This window comes from Chionomys nivalis, chromosome 8, assembly GCF_950005125.1.
Source record: "Chionomys nivalis chromosome 8, mChiNiv1.1, whole genome shotgun sequence".
NCBI classification, from domain to species: domain Eukaryota; kingdom Metazoa; phylum Chordata; class Mammalia; order Rodentia; family Cricetidae; genus Chionomys; species Chionomys nivalis.
Window position 1 is genome coordinate 36,768,287 of NC_080093.1, and position 16,630 is coordinate 36,784,916.

The following is a 16,630-nucleotide window of genomic DNA, read 5'->3' on the forward strand; positions in this document are numbered from 1 at the left end:
ATCCCTTCAGTCCTGAAGTGGCAGGCACTTTCCTTCCCCCAACCTCAGATCTGTCTCCCTTAGCTTTTAAAATGTAAAAAACATCTTTATTGTGCTTTTGTCCTTGAAAAGTAATTCTTCTTGAGAGAAACCTAAGAGGACAATTATTTTTTTTTCTGAGCATTTTGAAAACCAATGTCAACTGTTCTTGAACTTCTATTGTTGCTTCTGAGACTATGTTCTTTGCCTTGCGTTCTGCAGCTCACTCTGCTCTATAGAATGAAGTGTTCCTTCTTCTTTCTGTGGTCTTGAGTTGATAGTTTCCATTAGTTCTGACAAAGTTGGCCATTTTCTCTCCTGATACCGCCTTCCTCATACCATCTCCTTTTTCATTCTTCTGTGTTCACAAGTATGTCTTCCAGTTCCTAGATAAGAAGACAGGCAGAGATGGACTGGGGTGGTGGCTCAGGCCATATGCACAATTTCTCTACACACATGAGTGCTTGAGTGTGGATTCCTAACACCTAAAAGGTTAGCTATGGTTGTGTTGATTTGTCACCCCAGCAGTGGGGGAGGAGACAGGAGGAGCCCCATGGTTCACAAGCCAACTGGCCTCACCAAAAAAATGTGAGCGTCTAAGCCCAGTGAGAGATTTTGTCATAAGACAATAAGTCAGGGGGTGATGGAAGAACACACCCAATGTGTGTCTCTGGCCTCGAGTGTACGCATGTGGGTGCACCCACAGTTGTATGCATTTTCCACACACAAACTGAGATGCTGAGAAGTGTCCGGAGCAGTGAGGACCTTTAGTGCGGAGTGGGTGTGTTTGAAGGTGAGGTGTGATATTAAGCGGTATTACCATGGCAGAGAGCAAGGTGTGAGATTTGGCAGATGTAGGCTAGAGAGGCAGGTAAGACACAAGCCATTTCAGACCTGTAAACTATGTCTTGGACATTTTTTATTTATCCTAAATGCAATGAAAAGTCTCTGAGATTTTATGCTTGGAATAAGAGACAACTATGTCCTAAGTCTCTGAATGGGACCCTGAGTGGACTATGGTTTTGTTCTCTAGATCAGGAACTCTGGAAATGGGTCAGTTTTAGAAAGAAAACCATGGTCCTGGCTTTAGACACACTGATTTGAATGTGACATAAATCACTTTTGCCATGACCAGTGTACTTGACAGAAACAAGAGAGGAAAGATTTATTTGGGGCTCATGGTTTCACAAAGCTTAGTCTGTGGTTTTTGAGCAGAACATCACGGAAGTGATACTCTGTTTTGTCTTTTTGGTGGATGAGAAGCAGAGAAGGATCATCGAGAAAAAAGCCAGGGAAAGACAGACACCTACTTCCTCCATCAAGGTCCCACATCTTCCCTTTGATCAGCTCTCAATAATATCATCATATCTTGGGCCCCTCAAGGGACTAGTCATTCATGGGATGAGAGATCTTATTATCTGAATGTCTCTAGAAATACCCTTACAGACACACAGATGCTTCATTAATCTAGTAGGTACCCCAGTCTGATCAATTTCACAATCAATGTTGGGCCTTGTGGTGTTTTGGGAGAACGAAAACTACATAAGATATCAAGGTAAATGTCAAATACATGGACATGAAGTCCATAAAGGAAGGCTGGGCAGGATTTGTGCGTGCATATGTGTGTGTGTGTGTGTGTGTGTGTGTGTGTGTATGTGTGCATGCCTCATGTGTGTGGATGCTCACAGAGGCCAGAAGAGGATGTTGAATCTCCTTGGAGTTGGAGTTACAGGTGGCTGTGAGCCACCTGACAGAGATTCTGGGAACTAAACGTGGGTCTTCTGGAAGAGTAGCAAGTGCATACTGAGAACTGCTGAGACATCTCTTCAGACTCCTAGCCTGTGGTGGACTTCTAAGTCTAAGTTGGGTAGATGGTGCCTCAGTGACCGAAATGGCATTTTAGCATATAGTGGAAAGGAGTCCAGCTCTTTTTCATGATGACTGGAGTATGAACCTGTTGAAGACATCTCTCCTGCTGAAAGGAATTTTAGATCCTGTTTGTGAGGTCTGCTTTAATCTTTTGTAGAAGGTTTGAATGCAGGGTGAAGGCAGAGTGGGAAAAATTAATTATATAGATTCCTCCACAGAACATCACCACTGGCTAGCTAATCTTTTCCCTTTTTATCAATAGGAACTAGTTTTGGAAATTTTGGTTTGAATCTATTAAATGGGGGGGGGCAGGGCAGACAGACAGACAGAAAACACACACACATACACACACACAGAGATTTTTTTCAAACTGAAGTGCAAAAATGTTAAACAAGTATTTATTTGGTACACTATCACCTTAAATATTTGAAGCATATAAAATTGGATTTTCTTTATAGAAACAAACCACAAATTGGAATAGCTTGAACAGCATCTACTTGTTGTGTAACTTACAGAGCGAGCATCTTTTCATCCTGCTTTAGAAGGCCATGTCAGATGGCCTTCCTACATGATGTCCTATGATTTTCAATACTTTTTGTGCTATTTCTGAGATAGCTATAAAATATAATTCTTTGGAAATTCCTTTAATGTGTGTGTGTGTGTGTGTGTGTTCATGTGTGTGCACATGCTTATAGAGGCAGAAAAAAATTGTTTTAGGTATTGTTCCTTAGGTACTGCTCATCTTCTTGTTTTTTTAGACAGGGTCCCCCTCTGGCCTGTAACTCACCAAGTAGGCCAGAGAGCCCCACAGATCTCCCTGCCTCTGTCCTTGGCTGTCCTGGGACTTGCTTTGTAGACCAGGCTGGGCCTTGAACTCCCAGAGATCAACCTGCCTCCAGACCAGTGCTGGGATCAAAGGCATGCACCACCATTGCCTGGTTTGTTTGATTTTTTTTAAGTGAGTATTTTTCAATCAATTCATTTACTAGACGAAAGAACACTTTCTCTTTGTGTTAGGTGCAATGACAAAGATGGAGCAGCCGTCCATTCTCTGAGGCACTCCAATATGCCTGCTGTCTCTATTATCCCAGCCACTCAGATCCTATATTTTTCTGTAATGCTGTTATCTTTATATATTCATTTTATAAATTTATGTTTCTACGTAGCATATTGCTTAGCCTTTGAAAAGTTGTAAGAATAGTACAAATAGCTCTCATATATTTCCCTAGGGTTAGCATCTTGCCACCTTTGTATTTCCTCTACTCTCTCTAGACTAGGGGTTCCCAACCTTCCTAGTGCTGGGACCCTTCCTCATGTTGTGTTGACCCCCAACCATAAAATGAATTCCACTGTTACTTCATAACTGTAATTTTGCTACTGTTATGAATCATAATGTAAATATCTGCTATGCACCCTTGTAGGGGTTGTGACCCCCAGGTTGAGAACCTCAACTCTCAAGAGATGTAGACATCCACACAAGTTATACTTCTCTGGGCTAAGTATAAGTTATAGGCACACATACCGACTGTGCCCAAGTTGGGGTCTGGACCTCTGATGACCTGGTTGGCTTCTAATCCAGCAGCGGGTTGCCACCCTAGTTTGGGGCTGTTGTCCTGGTGATGTGTATGGCCTCTGATCTGGTCGGGGGTCCTCTGGGGTTCAGGATGCTGGCCTGGCTTCTGGTGGGTGTAAGAGTCTTCTGCCAGCTGTGTGAGCTATGGTAGCATGGGGAGAGGAAGGGCAGTTGGAGTTGCTGGGTGGGTGAGGGCAGGGCAGGAAGTGAAGGACGGGGTGGTGGCTTCCCTGTTTTGAGGGAACTGGCCTGGCCTCTGGTAGGGTAGCAAGCTTCTGGCAGAGGTGTGGGCTGGGATATGGGTGGCAAGGAGGAGGGGTGGATGGGGTTATACTGGGCAGATAGAGGCCGGGTTTGGTGGGGGCAGTCTTCCCTTGGGTTCAGGGAGCTGGCCTGGCACCCGGTGGGGAAGGGGGTTTCCAGCAGAGGTGGGTGGGGAAATTTTTCTGCCCCCTCTGATTTATATTACCACACAACTAGGCAACTGTCTAGAAAAACCTCTAGGCAGATGGATTGTACAGCAAATATCCCAGTGTGAGCTCTGTGCCTGAGATGGTCACAGCGTCCTCTGCACTCTCATTCACAAAAAGAAGACGGGATCAGAAAGTCTTAAACCCTTCATGGTAGTTTTCGGTGACTTTTTGGTAACCTTCACCCCACCCTGCCTTGAAAGGCTGATTTGTTTTTCAAACCGGTCTCATTTTCCCTTTCGTTGGTTCGACACGCATTGTGCTAACATACCAACGTGTGCCTTTGCCATGAGCCTCAGAAATCTCTGAAGTAAATACCTTTGGTTTGGTCTTACATCCCCCCACAGAGACCTGAGCAGGTTTGTGTGATGAGTACAGACAGAAGCTGCCCCCTTCTGCTGTATAGCTGAGCTGTTTCACAGTTGTCCAGAAGTTTACTCTACTCCATGGCAACAAGCGTTCTGCCCAGATTTTCCATCTGGTGTTTGAAGCCTGCGTCTTGCAGAGACTTGTACCACTGATAGTCGCTATTCATCTGCCTTTGGCTTCAGTACTTCTGACGTTATCACTATTGCTCATCCTAAACAGCCCTCGTTTCAAGCAAGAGGCACTTGGCCTTGTTTACTTAGCAGAAGGAACTTTGGTTCCTCGTCTCGCAAACGAAGGGTTTGGCTTGAGAAAGCCCCTGCCAACTGTTTTTAATGATTTGTGCATGTGATTGACAGTTTGCCTAGACATAGACCATGGCCTGTAAGGTGGAAGGCCTGAGGGCCATGCCAGACTCTTAAATGAGCGAGCAAGTGAATGGCATCATGAACCCTGGCTGTCTAGGAGTGAGGAGGCCATTTCACCATGAAGAATACATCAGTTGTATTTTTCACTAGATTTTCTTTTTAGAGAGTTCTTAAAAATAAATCTGAAGGCTGAACATGACTTACAACTCCTGATTATTTATGGTCTGGTGTATTCCTTCTGTTCTTGTCTAGTGCCTGTTCTGGGTCTCCACAGGTGTGTGTGGTGTTTCTGAACATACTGAACATATCCTGTGCTCTCAACTAGTCTAGTTACTCCAACCTACCAAATGACATATGTGTTATAGTCACTATGAATCGACGGCTCCCAATCCCTGCTACTTAACAAGAGGGCCTCAGACAGTGCTGGATGAACAAATATGCAAATAAGAGCAAGAAAACAAATGGAAGCCTTGGATGGTGAATTGAAGTTCTCTAACCTGGCGCTCCCATACCATTGCCAGCTGGTCTTTATTGGTAGTGCCTCTGGTTGTTTTCACTTCCCCACCTTCATTGCTGGCATTCCCATGCCATCCTTTTTGGTCTACCCTGGATATTAATCAAGCACCAATTCATTTCTCTCACCATCAGATTGTCCCGTTTCTTCGAGATTGTTCCTGTCCACACCACTGTTTCTCCCTCTGATGTAGTGCTTCCCCCCCCCACCGTGTTCATTTCATTCCTCACCTGTCTGATGTATTTTAGCTCTGTAGCCATAGGCTCTGCATGTGGAGACTAGATTTTAGTATTGGGGGTTTGCATTTTACATTTTTTTAAGCATTGTAAGTAGAATTAGCTTTATGGTGAGAAGAAGAAAGTGAAATGACCATCAATTTTTCAATAAAGGGACAGCTACTCTTAATACATATACAATCCTTTCAACATACATGTTCATGTGTACACCCATATCTATACCCACACCATATTATTATTAAAAATGTCATTATACATGCGTTTTTATAAAGATACTTTAACCTTATATGAAGGTTAATTTGCTGTTCACTAAATATGTCTTCATTATTTTAATCATTTCAAACTTTTAAAAGCTGGTGCTATAGATGATTTGTTGAATGTAAATATGTATAGAACCCATTATTTCTAGAAAATTTTGAATATGTATTTGTTCAAATTAAACCATGATATTAATCTTTAAAATGTTCTGGATGGGGAAAGGAGCAGTATGGATAACACACACTTTTAATCTCAGCACATGGGAGACAGAGGTAGGCAGATCTCCATGAGTGCAAGGCCAGCCTAGTCAACATAGCAATTCTGGACCTGCCGAGGTGACATAGTGAGTCCCAAATATACTTTCTCCTTTTTGATGGTCTGAAATGCTGCACTGTGTCCCTTTCCCTACTGAGTTATAAATTCTGGTCTAAACCCTTACACAATTTTAATATAATGTAGTATATTTTCTTTTGGGAAGTCTTACAGAACATCTATTATTATACCATTCATGGGCATAAATTGAAACATTTAAAATTTCCCAGGAACACGAGGAAGTTTTAAAATGTCTATTATATATATTGAAAGGTAATTTATTATATGCAAATAAGAAGATTTTTCTCCAATTACATAATGGGCCAGTGAGTATTACTGGTTGCAGACATTAAATAGGGCAGCTTAATTTCTCTTATTTTCCATTTTCATAAATATCAGTGTTGAAAACCATTTTCATATAAATCAAAATAATTGGGGTAAGAACAGTTTTATTACAGCAAAATTGACTGGTTCTTTTGACTTTTAAATTATTTGTTTAAAATATGTATCAGTTGCCAGTTATTTTTAATGGTTATTAGGTGATAAGCAATTAGTTCCTTTGCCATTCAGTTGGTTCTGTTGATGGCAAAGGTCTCAGTACTAGCAAAATATCACAAGGTGTCAGGTTTAGGGGTTATATATTATGTAATATATTATTTAATAAGGATTTGCCTGTGCAAAGGGTGTGCTTATCATAGAACGTCACTGTTGATCATGAGTTTTCCACAGGGGTAGCAAAATTGCCTCAGTTTCCCCATTTGGTTTACGTCTCTCCAGAATAAACTTTGTCCATTTTTATTGTGCTCAAAAGCATTTTTTAATAATATATTTCAAATATGTGTATAGAAGTGTTATATTCTACTACTTACTTATGATGTTTATAATACATCACTTCTGAAAAAATATTGATAAATTCTAATTTTATGGCTTTTTACATAATTATGTATAGGCTCTGGTGAGTGTTGATTCCTCTTTTTTAGATGTTTATTGATTTAACCATTTAAAAAAGTTTCATCTTTATAATCATCTAATTACTTTACTTTAGGAATTGCTTCTGATCATTATCACAATTTTTTAAGGCGAGTCTCAATGAACAAAGAAATTAATGTTTTCTTTTCAGTTAAGCAATTATTTTTCTTCCTGAGGTACATCTCCTTAATTCTCACTTCACTAGATAAACAGTTTTTTATTTTGTAAAGGTTTTTCAAATTTTAATTTTTCCTTAAACACTTTTTTCTCATAATATTGCATCTGAAATAAAAACAGGAAGAGCCCCGAGATCTGGCTTGGTGGACCTATCATCATCTCTCTCCTATTACAGCATAACAAGGCAACCAAAGCAGCCAAACCAAGGTGCCATTTCCTGCGTTCTAACCTTGTGACTTCCTATCTTTTCTTGTTGAGCAATTTACTTACAGAGAAAACAGCCGCAGCACACTTGATCATTTCACTGTGTTCCAGGCAGATGCTGATTTCATAACCAGAATCATCACATTTATTCTCCACATTAGCCTTGTAAAGTATGAGTTAGAGTTTCCCATAACAGGCTAACAGTGATCTTATTAGGTTTAAGTTGGGTGTTTTTTCACAACAGTGTTTCCCTTAATCACATCAGTGAAGGAGAAACAGTGCTCCTGGTCCCCATCAGTGAGTCTTCAGAAGAACACATCTGAAGTCTCAGGTCTAAGTTTCTGCAGATGAGAATATGTATGCATTTTACTTTTATGGATGACCAAATGCAAACTGTTGTCATTCTTCCCTCCGAACTCAATCCCATTTGGTACCAAATATCTTTTAAAATTCATTCAGCATCACTATGGTCTCCTTTGAAAACATTTGTGTTTTTAGTGTTAACAAGTGGCTATGATTTGCTAATATTCGATTCTTTCCCTTTTTCTCTTAAAGATAGTGTTTTTAGAAGAATCATCTCAGCAGGAAAAGCTGGCCAAAGAATGGTCCTTCAAACCATGTGAGATCAGAGAGCTGAGCCACCAGTAAGTCTCTGCCAACATCTTGCCTTTTGCTGGGAGCCAGTACCAACGTTCAAGTGATCAGAAAACACAATGAGAGAGGGAAGCTGTCTGATTAAGCAGTTGGCCACCATTGGGGAAGATGGGGGAGAGGAAAGCAATCTGAAGGACAGAAACTTTGAGGACCAGAGGCTGCCGTCGTTACTTTATCAAACATCTGTTGGGTATCTTGTGTACAGTATTAAAGTCTTGGCAAGTTGTTAGCCCCAAATAAGCATGGGGGGGGGGGTGTGGGGATGAAGCAGGGAAACCCATCAAGGAACAGAGTCTGAGGAACAACCACTCTGATGGCATGCTTAGGGAAGATCTGTGTCCAGAGTGCATTTGAGTTGACATTTTTGTGGTCTTTAATATCTATATAAAATGTGTTTCGTGTGGTAGGCTCACTGTCTCAATAGCCTGGCTGATTTTTTTTTATATAAGTGAGAGCACTTCTCTTAAGCTCAAATATTTTTATCTAATTTCAAAAGGCTATTTTTTCAAATCCAATAAAAGTGGAACTGCCATTTTCATTCTGAAAATACATTTAAAGCTTGGAAGGTGACTTTAGGATGATGCAGTGAGAAGCTCATTTAACTAGTGATGGTATCAAACAGATTGGGTGATATGGGCCTTAGCCTCCAGTGAACTGTTCTGACTGGGTGGCTTCTTCCAGCACTTTATTTATAACATGAGTGGAAGAGTGGGAAGTGCCAGCATAGGCCTGTAATCCCTGCCCTTGGAGGCAGAGGCAAGTTCAAGGCTAGTCTGGGTTACATATTGATACCACACCTCAAAAAGAAACTGAGAAGTGGGGGTGGGACATGAAACTGTGGGTGCTGATTAGTGATCGAACACGTGCTTATTATATATGAAGTCCTTGGCTTTAATTCCCAGCAATGCAAAAATAAAGTTAAATAAAAATAAAGAAATATAAAAGATGGGCGGGTATTCTGATTACTGCACATAGGGTTGTATATTGTTCTTTTTCTTGATTTTTAAAAGGCTAGGTCACTATTTCAGATTTAAAATGTGAAGCTGATGTTCTAAAAGAATTATGCTGATGAACGTGGGATGGGGATGGGAAAATGATGGAGGGAGCTTCTTCATCTCCTTCTGGTACACCCAGTGGACCACCTCTTGGCCCTGTCTAATGTTGCCTCCTGATATCTACCATCCAGCTCCGAGTCATTTTATGAATGGTGAACTGACTTCTAATCTTGGTCAGGGCATTGACAATTTGCAAGCAATCATCCCCGAGCTGCGTCTTGTTCTCTGTAAAATGAGGTGGTGTATTTAAGGACATTGATTCCACCTAGCTTCTCTCACATCCCACACTCCTGCATCTTTATCTCGCAAACCCCAGACTCACCCTTGAGTATGTGAACTTGGCTAATGTCATGTCCCAGCGCTTCCTGTGTTGGGGCAAAGCTACACAGGATGCAGTGAGTCCTTTCATAGCCTGTCTTCTGCTCTTGAAGATGGCACCCTCAAACACCGCCTTTGCCTTTGCCTCTTTGCTCCTGCTAGCACACACAGGTTTCCCTTGATTTAAAAAAAAAAAAAAAAAAAAAAAAAAGTGAAGTCTCCTGACTTTTGCTGTGAAAAATGCCCAGTTCTCTCTCCATCACCCATATCTGGACTGCCTCACTCCTCAGCACCTTGGACAGAACTAAAGCAGCCTGAGACTGGGAGTGAATCCCTTTGATGTTGAATGCCATGGGCTCACTGCAGTAGAGGTCCCATAGTCTCTCTGAGGCGTCATACATCTTGCCTTCAGATTTTTGTTGCTGGTCACTTCCCTGCCTCCTTTTTTACTCTCTCTGATATCTGTGTCCTGGGTCTCCTCTATTTTCTTGACAACAGTTCTGCCAATGTCAATTGTCACCACCTTCTCTTCCTCTCTCGTTCTTAAGTGAATACTGACGCTCAAGAGTTAGCCTCATTTCTACAGAAAATTTCTAGCATTAGGAGCTTGTAGAGAAGCTTCTCAACCCTGAATCCTGTCTTTCACTCTTGTGTAACCGCTTACCCCACATCTTTAGTAACTTCCTGGCCACCTAGAGGCCACAAGCTAGGGTCTAGCTCATATGCTAGAAGTTGGACCCTGTGCAAAGATGTTGAGAAGTGGTGAGTTTTGAGAGGAGGGACCTGGTTGGAGATGATTGTTGGTGATCTTGCAAAGTGAGGGAGTCCTTTGGAGAATGTATTCTATTAAGGTGAGTCTACCCCGTACAGTTGGTTTATTCTGTATGCAGCTCGTTATTCGTATAGTTCTCTGTGTGTTGTCATGCAAGAAAGTATGTCTTGCCTAAGTCATGCATATACATTTTCAGAAGTTTGAACCATATAAGCCTCTTTTAAAAAGCAAAGTATCCACCCTTAGGTAGTTTGTCACAGAAATAGGAAACAGTCGACTGCGTCATTCTGTGACATTTGGCTTGATCTTATATCAAGAGACCCTACACACCTGACTCTTCAACCAGGTTCTCTGCACTTTGTGTGTTCACCCTCATATGCTCAAAGTATCTCTCTGACTCATCTCATTTGCCTCTAGGGAGTGATATATGGATGCATCACATTTGCTGGCTAAGGGTTTCTTCTTGTGGTGTCAAGTGTTGAGTTCAAGTTCCATGGGTGATGGTCCAGGTGTTCTAGGTGAGAGTAGTGGAGTAGATAGCATCTCTTAATAGATATGTGTTTGGATGAGTTGATGTGGTGAATTCCCAGGGGCACTGAATTAGCTCTTTAGATGAGCTTTATGTGTCTGCTAGCATTTGCTTTTCTGCCTTCCGTGGATAGTGCTTCTGAGAACTTAAAAATACCTATCCAGAACCCGTTGGTATAAAAATAAACAGAAATGTGGTTGGGGAGGCTCAGCCAATCAGAAGCACGAGTGGAAAGCTGGGCACAGTGGTGCATGCCTGGCTTCTCAGCACTCAGGAGGTGGAGGCAGGAGGAGCATGAGTTCAGTGCCAGCCTGGGCTCTACCTCAAAATCATGTCTCCAAAAGGAAAGGAAAAGAGTTGAAGCAAGAAGGGGGTGACAGCGTCACAACCCCTCCATACTTCACCTCAGACAAACAGTCCATGTCTGCACTTTCCTGGCAAAGACCAGGAATCTCCAAGCAGCCCAGACACGTTCTTGACGATTCTGTTGAGAGTTCAGCCTTTGGACACATGGAGGATAGGATTTCTTGCCATCTTCTAAGATGAAAGGGACCATTAAGTTATTGGTTTCATCTTTATCCCCTGTTGTGACATGTGTCTTTGTCCCTCAGCCCAGTTTCTTGACGCTTGACGACCCTATCCCCACCTCCATTCTCTGTCCAGTTGGAAGAACAGAGTCATAGGATGTGGCCATGGCTTCTCTCCTTTCTTCTGCTATGGTGACTCGGCATCTGTGCACTTCCGTGCTTTCTTCTGCTATGGTGACTCGGCATCTGTGCACTTCCGTGCTTTCTTCTGCTATGGTGACTTGGCGTCTGTGCACTTCTGTGCTTTCTTCTGCTATGGTGACTTGGCATCTGTGCACTTCCGTGCTTTCTTCTGCTATGGTGACTTGGCATCTGTGCACTTCCGTGCTTTCTTCTGCTATGGTGACTCGGCATCTGTGCACTTCCGTGCTTTCTTCTGCTACAGCAGCTCGGCGTCTGTGCACTTCTGTGTTTTCCTTCCCTCCATCACCTCTGACTAGAGCTGCAACCATTGTAACTTAGGTGCTCTCTCTTCTAGCAGAATTTTATTCATATTTTCTGGTTTCTTTTAAGAAAAAAGAAAATTTAGAGTTGTAAATGTGCAGGACAAATAAAACCCTTGCCTAAAGACGCTCTCCGGTGATTTCCTTCTTCTCTTTACTTCCCAGCGAGTTCTTCATGCCGGGCCTTGTTGACACACACATCCATGCTCCTCAGTACGCCTTTGCTGGAAGCAATGTAGACCTGCCACTGTTGGAGTGGCTGAACAAGTACACATTTCCTACAGAACAGAGGTTCCAGAGCACTGACCTCGCTGAAGAAGTCTACACCAGAGTTGTTGTGAGTATCCTGTGTGGGGGTGCTACGTAATGCCTGATCATTCACACGAACATTCATTTCTAGTTATAAACACTCCAGTTATAAAAGTGTTAAGGGAGAGACGGGCTGTGGCAACATTCATTTTTAAGTCCTCTCATAAGCCACTGAGCCTGCCACCCTCGCAGCGGCACGGAGAGAATGTGAGTGTAATGACCCTAAGCTGGAGTCTGGTGGATTCTACTACAGCTCTCTTATTCTTGTCTTCCGGGTGTGCTCTCTCACTGCCGCCAATTCATAGTGCTGTTCTGAGGACCATCTGGAGCATCCATGTGACCATGTGACCTTCAGAAGGCTCTGTGACTCACTGTCCCCATCTGTAAAACTCAGATATCACTAGAACCTCCTTGATGGATTGTTATGATAATTCATGAGATTAATATTTGGGAGGTCCTTTAAACAGTACCTAGCATATGGTAAGAGCCACATTTTGTTATTTGTTTAATGCTCAAGGAAAAATTAAATTTCAAACTGCTTTTGGGAGGATATCACATTGTTTTGTTGGGTTGGCAAGGACAGAAGCTAGGATGACCTCACGTTACAGAAAAGGTGGGGACGGGATATGAGCACTGACGGCGTTAGTGGGAGCACTGTAGCCATTCAGTCAGATCAGGGACTGCTGTGTGCACCCCACTGTTATGTTGAGGGCTGGGAAAATGGGCCATGTTCTCCTCTTTTATAAAACCTAGCTCCAGAATAAGAGCACACCCAGAAACTGGAATGCAAATGCTTTTCATCTTGCCCCTGCCTCCTACAGTGAACTCTTCAGACCGTACTCCTGGGTTCTTGCAGGACTGACCAGTGGTTCTTCTGTGCTACTGGCTACATGCCTTCTGCATGAACTGGCCTGGCTCTCCTGCCGGTTCCTTGTCTTGTATCATTCCAGGCTTAAAAAGTAGAAACAGGTACTTACATTCATTCAGTTACCTTGCTTAGTTAAGATTGTGGGACTGACGTTTTAGCCTACATCCACATGACAGCAGAAAACTGAGAAGGGCTAAAAGCTGGTTATGAACTGGCTAGCACACTGTGTTAATGAATTGTGTTAACCACACCAAATCTTTATCTTCACAATGTATTTATGCCTCACATTGTTCTAAAACGGGTCTGAAATTGCTTAAAATTGCATAGGATGGAACAAAAGAAAATGAGTCATCAAATCACAGAAAAGGACAAAGAGGGGAAGGGAAAACTAAAACCCAAAGTCAATGCTCGCTCTTGGGAGAGGCTGTCACAAGTTTGCTCTGTTTCTAGCATGTGATGAAGAGATGGAAATCAGAAATGAAATTCACACTATGTGTGTAATTTTATTTATTTATTTATCTATTTATTTACTTATTTATTAAAGATTTCTGTCTCCTCCCCGCCACCGCCTCCCTTTTCCCTCCCCCTCCCCCAATCAACTCCCCCTCCCTCAGCAGCCCAAAGAGTAGTCAGGGTTTCCTGCCCTGTGGGAAGTCCAAGGATCTCCCACCTCCTTCCATGTCTAGTAAGGTGAGCATCTAAACAGCCTAGACACCCACAAAGCCAGTGCGTGCAGTAGGATCAAAACCCAGTGCCATTGTTCTTGACTTCTCAGCAGCCCTCATTGTTTGCTATGTTCAGCGAGTCCGGTTTTATCCCGTGCTTTTTCAGACCCGGGCCAGCTGGCCTTGGTGAGTTCCCAATAGAACATCCCCAGTGACTCAGGGTGTGGGTGTACCCCTCATTCGTGATCCTAGAGAAGCTAAATAAGATGGTGAACCCAAAGAAAAACATATAGTTATCCTCCTGGATATTAACCTTCATCAGGTGATGAAAGGAGGCAGAGACAGAGACCCACATTGGAGCACCGGACTGAAATCCCAAGGTCCAAATCATGAGCGGAAGGAGAGAGAGAATGTGTGTGATTTTGAGAGCCACATTTGTTGAAATCAAAGCAATCTATTCTTTATACTGAAGTTAAAAAAATTAATTCTGACATTGCTTAATGTGGATGGACATTATACTGTCAAAATACATTTGTAAAGATGGTTAGGGGTAGGAGAGAGAGAAAAGGAAGAGAGAGAGAGAGAGAGAGAGAGAGAGAGAGAGAGAGAGAGAGGAGAAAGGAAGGGAAATTTTCATCTCAAGAGACTTTGAGAGAGAGAGAGAGAGAGAGAGAGAGAGAGAGAGAGAGAGCGCTTCAAGGATTATATATCCTTCAAGCAAAGTATATATATTTCTTCATCATAAATATAGGTATTTAAAGTCAGGGAGCCCAGAAATGGTCTATGCCTGACAAGTATTTATTTGCCAAACTTGCCCTATGGTTTTGGTTATGAATAGGCCTACACATGCTGACAGAGATGGGAATGGAGCTGACCTCTGCTTGAGAGAGCTGGCATTTCTCCTTCATGCCCTCCCTCCCCCTTCCCTCCTCTTCCTCCCTCCTTCCCTCCCTGTGTTCTCCCTTTCTTGTCACTTGACTGGACTTCGCATAGATTTTAGTTCATTCCAGTCAAATGTGAACCTACAGCTTCTCATTTAGCTCAGGCTTTTCCTCATGAGAACCCAGGTTGGAGGACTTTCCTCACACCACGTCAGCACTGCTGAACTGAAAAACTTCATTATAGGATTAACTTTGGAGGGAGCAAACAGGCCCCAGTGTTGCTGTGGGAACATATCTTCCAGCCATTCCTTTTCTCTAGGAAGGAGCTCTTCAGCTTCTTCAGGAACTGTGGGAATGACATACTTGATGCTTTAGTGAAAGAGACTGAGGACCCTGGAGCTCAGCTGGATTGTCACTTGCCTTTCTTCATCTTGTTTGGGTGGGATCTGTGCCCTTTTCACACTTGCCAGTTTCTACAGAGAGTGACTCCCTACACAGAGGTTAGGAATGTTTGGGTGACTTCTACAGGGAGGAGGAAGTGACTGCATGGACACCAGCCAGAGTCCTGCTAGCACGCCCAGGCATCCATCCTCTTCTCGAGGTCTCCGGGTTCTTCTCTGGTCTCTCTTCTGCAGTCATTTCATCTTGGGTTTTTCTTGGGGGTTAACCCCTGGTGCTCTCATTTATCATTGTGCCAGTGGAAATTTGCTGAGGATAAAGATGTAATGATCGTTGCTCTGCCAAGTGGAAGTGGAAGTCTGGCTGAATCAATTTACTTTGTCATACAGAGCAAAATCCCATTTGTATGCTCACGGATAAATAAAATTTAAATATTCGCAAACAATCCTAAGGAACAAGGAGTTAATTGGCACCACATTTTGTGACTCCTGAAACACACAACCAGAAAATTAAAAATACCAATTTCTCCTTAAGTTCTCACTTTGAGACTATAAATACTTATGCCATTTACTGAGGTCTCTTCCACATCAAGATGGCATATTTTTCAATAAACACATGTTAAAATTAAAAAGCAGACTTCTATTTTCATCTGTGTGTGCCATGTGACTCTTCTGAGCACGTGCAATTCAGGACTTTTGTGATTTATTTTTAGAGGAGAACACTAAAGAATGGCACAACCACGGCTTGCTACTTTGGAACAATTCACACTGACTCATCCCTGATCCTTGCAGAAATTACAGGTGAGCAGCTGAAAGCAGGATTTATGGGCGCATCAAGCAAAGACAACCAGGCCATGCCTGGCAATAGTTCATACTCTGTAGGAAGCCATGCCTTTGGGTCTAGAATTTGAGCATTTGCACTTTGTATTTTTTGCAAGTAGCTGCATGCCTGGGAATATCCTTGACTCTTAAGTGCGTTTTTATTGTTTAAAGGAGTTAATTATTTCTATATGGATTCTGGTCCCAGGGTGATGTTTATAGATCTGAATTTTGTATATTGATTTGGTTTTTTTTTAAGAGCACATCTATCAATGTAGCTGTAGCAAGAGTTTATTACATTATAATTAATAGACAGGTCTTGGTGGTTAGCTAGATTCAGGGCATGGTGTTAGATGCCAGCATTGTCTTAGTTTAGTTAACATGTGTAATTCTGTTACTAGATCCCATACAGTATACAAAATACTCCACTCTAAATAGCCTTCTGACATCTATTGGTGCCCTCATAGCACAGACAAATTAAACAAAGCTCAAAGGTGTTCACATATCCAAGACCACAGAGTTGGAAAGCAAAATGGAGCCTGGATCTAGGTGGCCGATTCCACACATACCCAGCACAGTGCCTGGCATTTAGCAGGCACTTGGTAAACACCATTGACTGATGATGTATTTACCCTGCTGTTGGGTTCCAGCATAGTTTATACCAAACGCCTAATGGCTGACACTGAAAACAAAAACAAAAGTTCTCAGAAGAGGCAAAAGCAGCCTGTCTGGAATGTTTCCATGGAAGTGACCTTTAGCTGCTTGGAAGAGGGAGAGGCAAAAATGAGGAAATGAGACGGACAGAGGAGTCGGGGCAGAGATGTTGATGATAGAGACAGGAAATAGCATGACTTAAAGAAAGGGGGGATTCATTGGCTGGTCAGAAAGGAGTGGAAGGTGGGCAGGTTTCGACCACAGAGAGGCCTTGAACATGCATCAGAGACTCAAGAGGTCTCAAGCCAGATAAGGGATATGATGAGAGCGGCATGTTAAGGAAT

The 16,630-nt window shown here is 42.6% G+C and overlaps 1 protein-coding gene across 1 annotated transcript in view; it reads left to right on the forward strand.

Moving 5' to 3' along the window:
- The window catches only part of Gda (guanine deaminase), a 61,651-nt gene that overhangs the window by 15,383 nt on the left and 29,638 nt on the right, over positions 1 to 16,630 (forward strand). Inside the window, exons 2-4 of the mRNA XM_057778269.1 lie at positions 7,890 to 7,978; positions 11,858 to 12,029; positions 15,527 to 15,614. Of these exons, the coding sequence (XP_057634252.1) occupies positions 7,890 to 7,978; positions 11,858 to 12,029; positions 15,527 to 15,614 (349 nt within the window). The remainder of the gene's footprint in view (positions 1 to 7,889; positions 7,979 to 11,857; positions 12,030 to 15,526; positions 15,615 to 16,630) is intronic.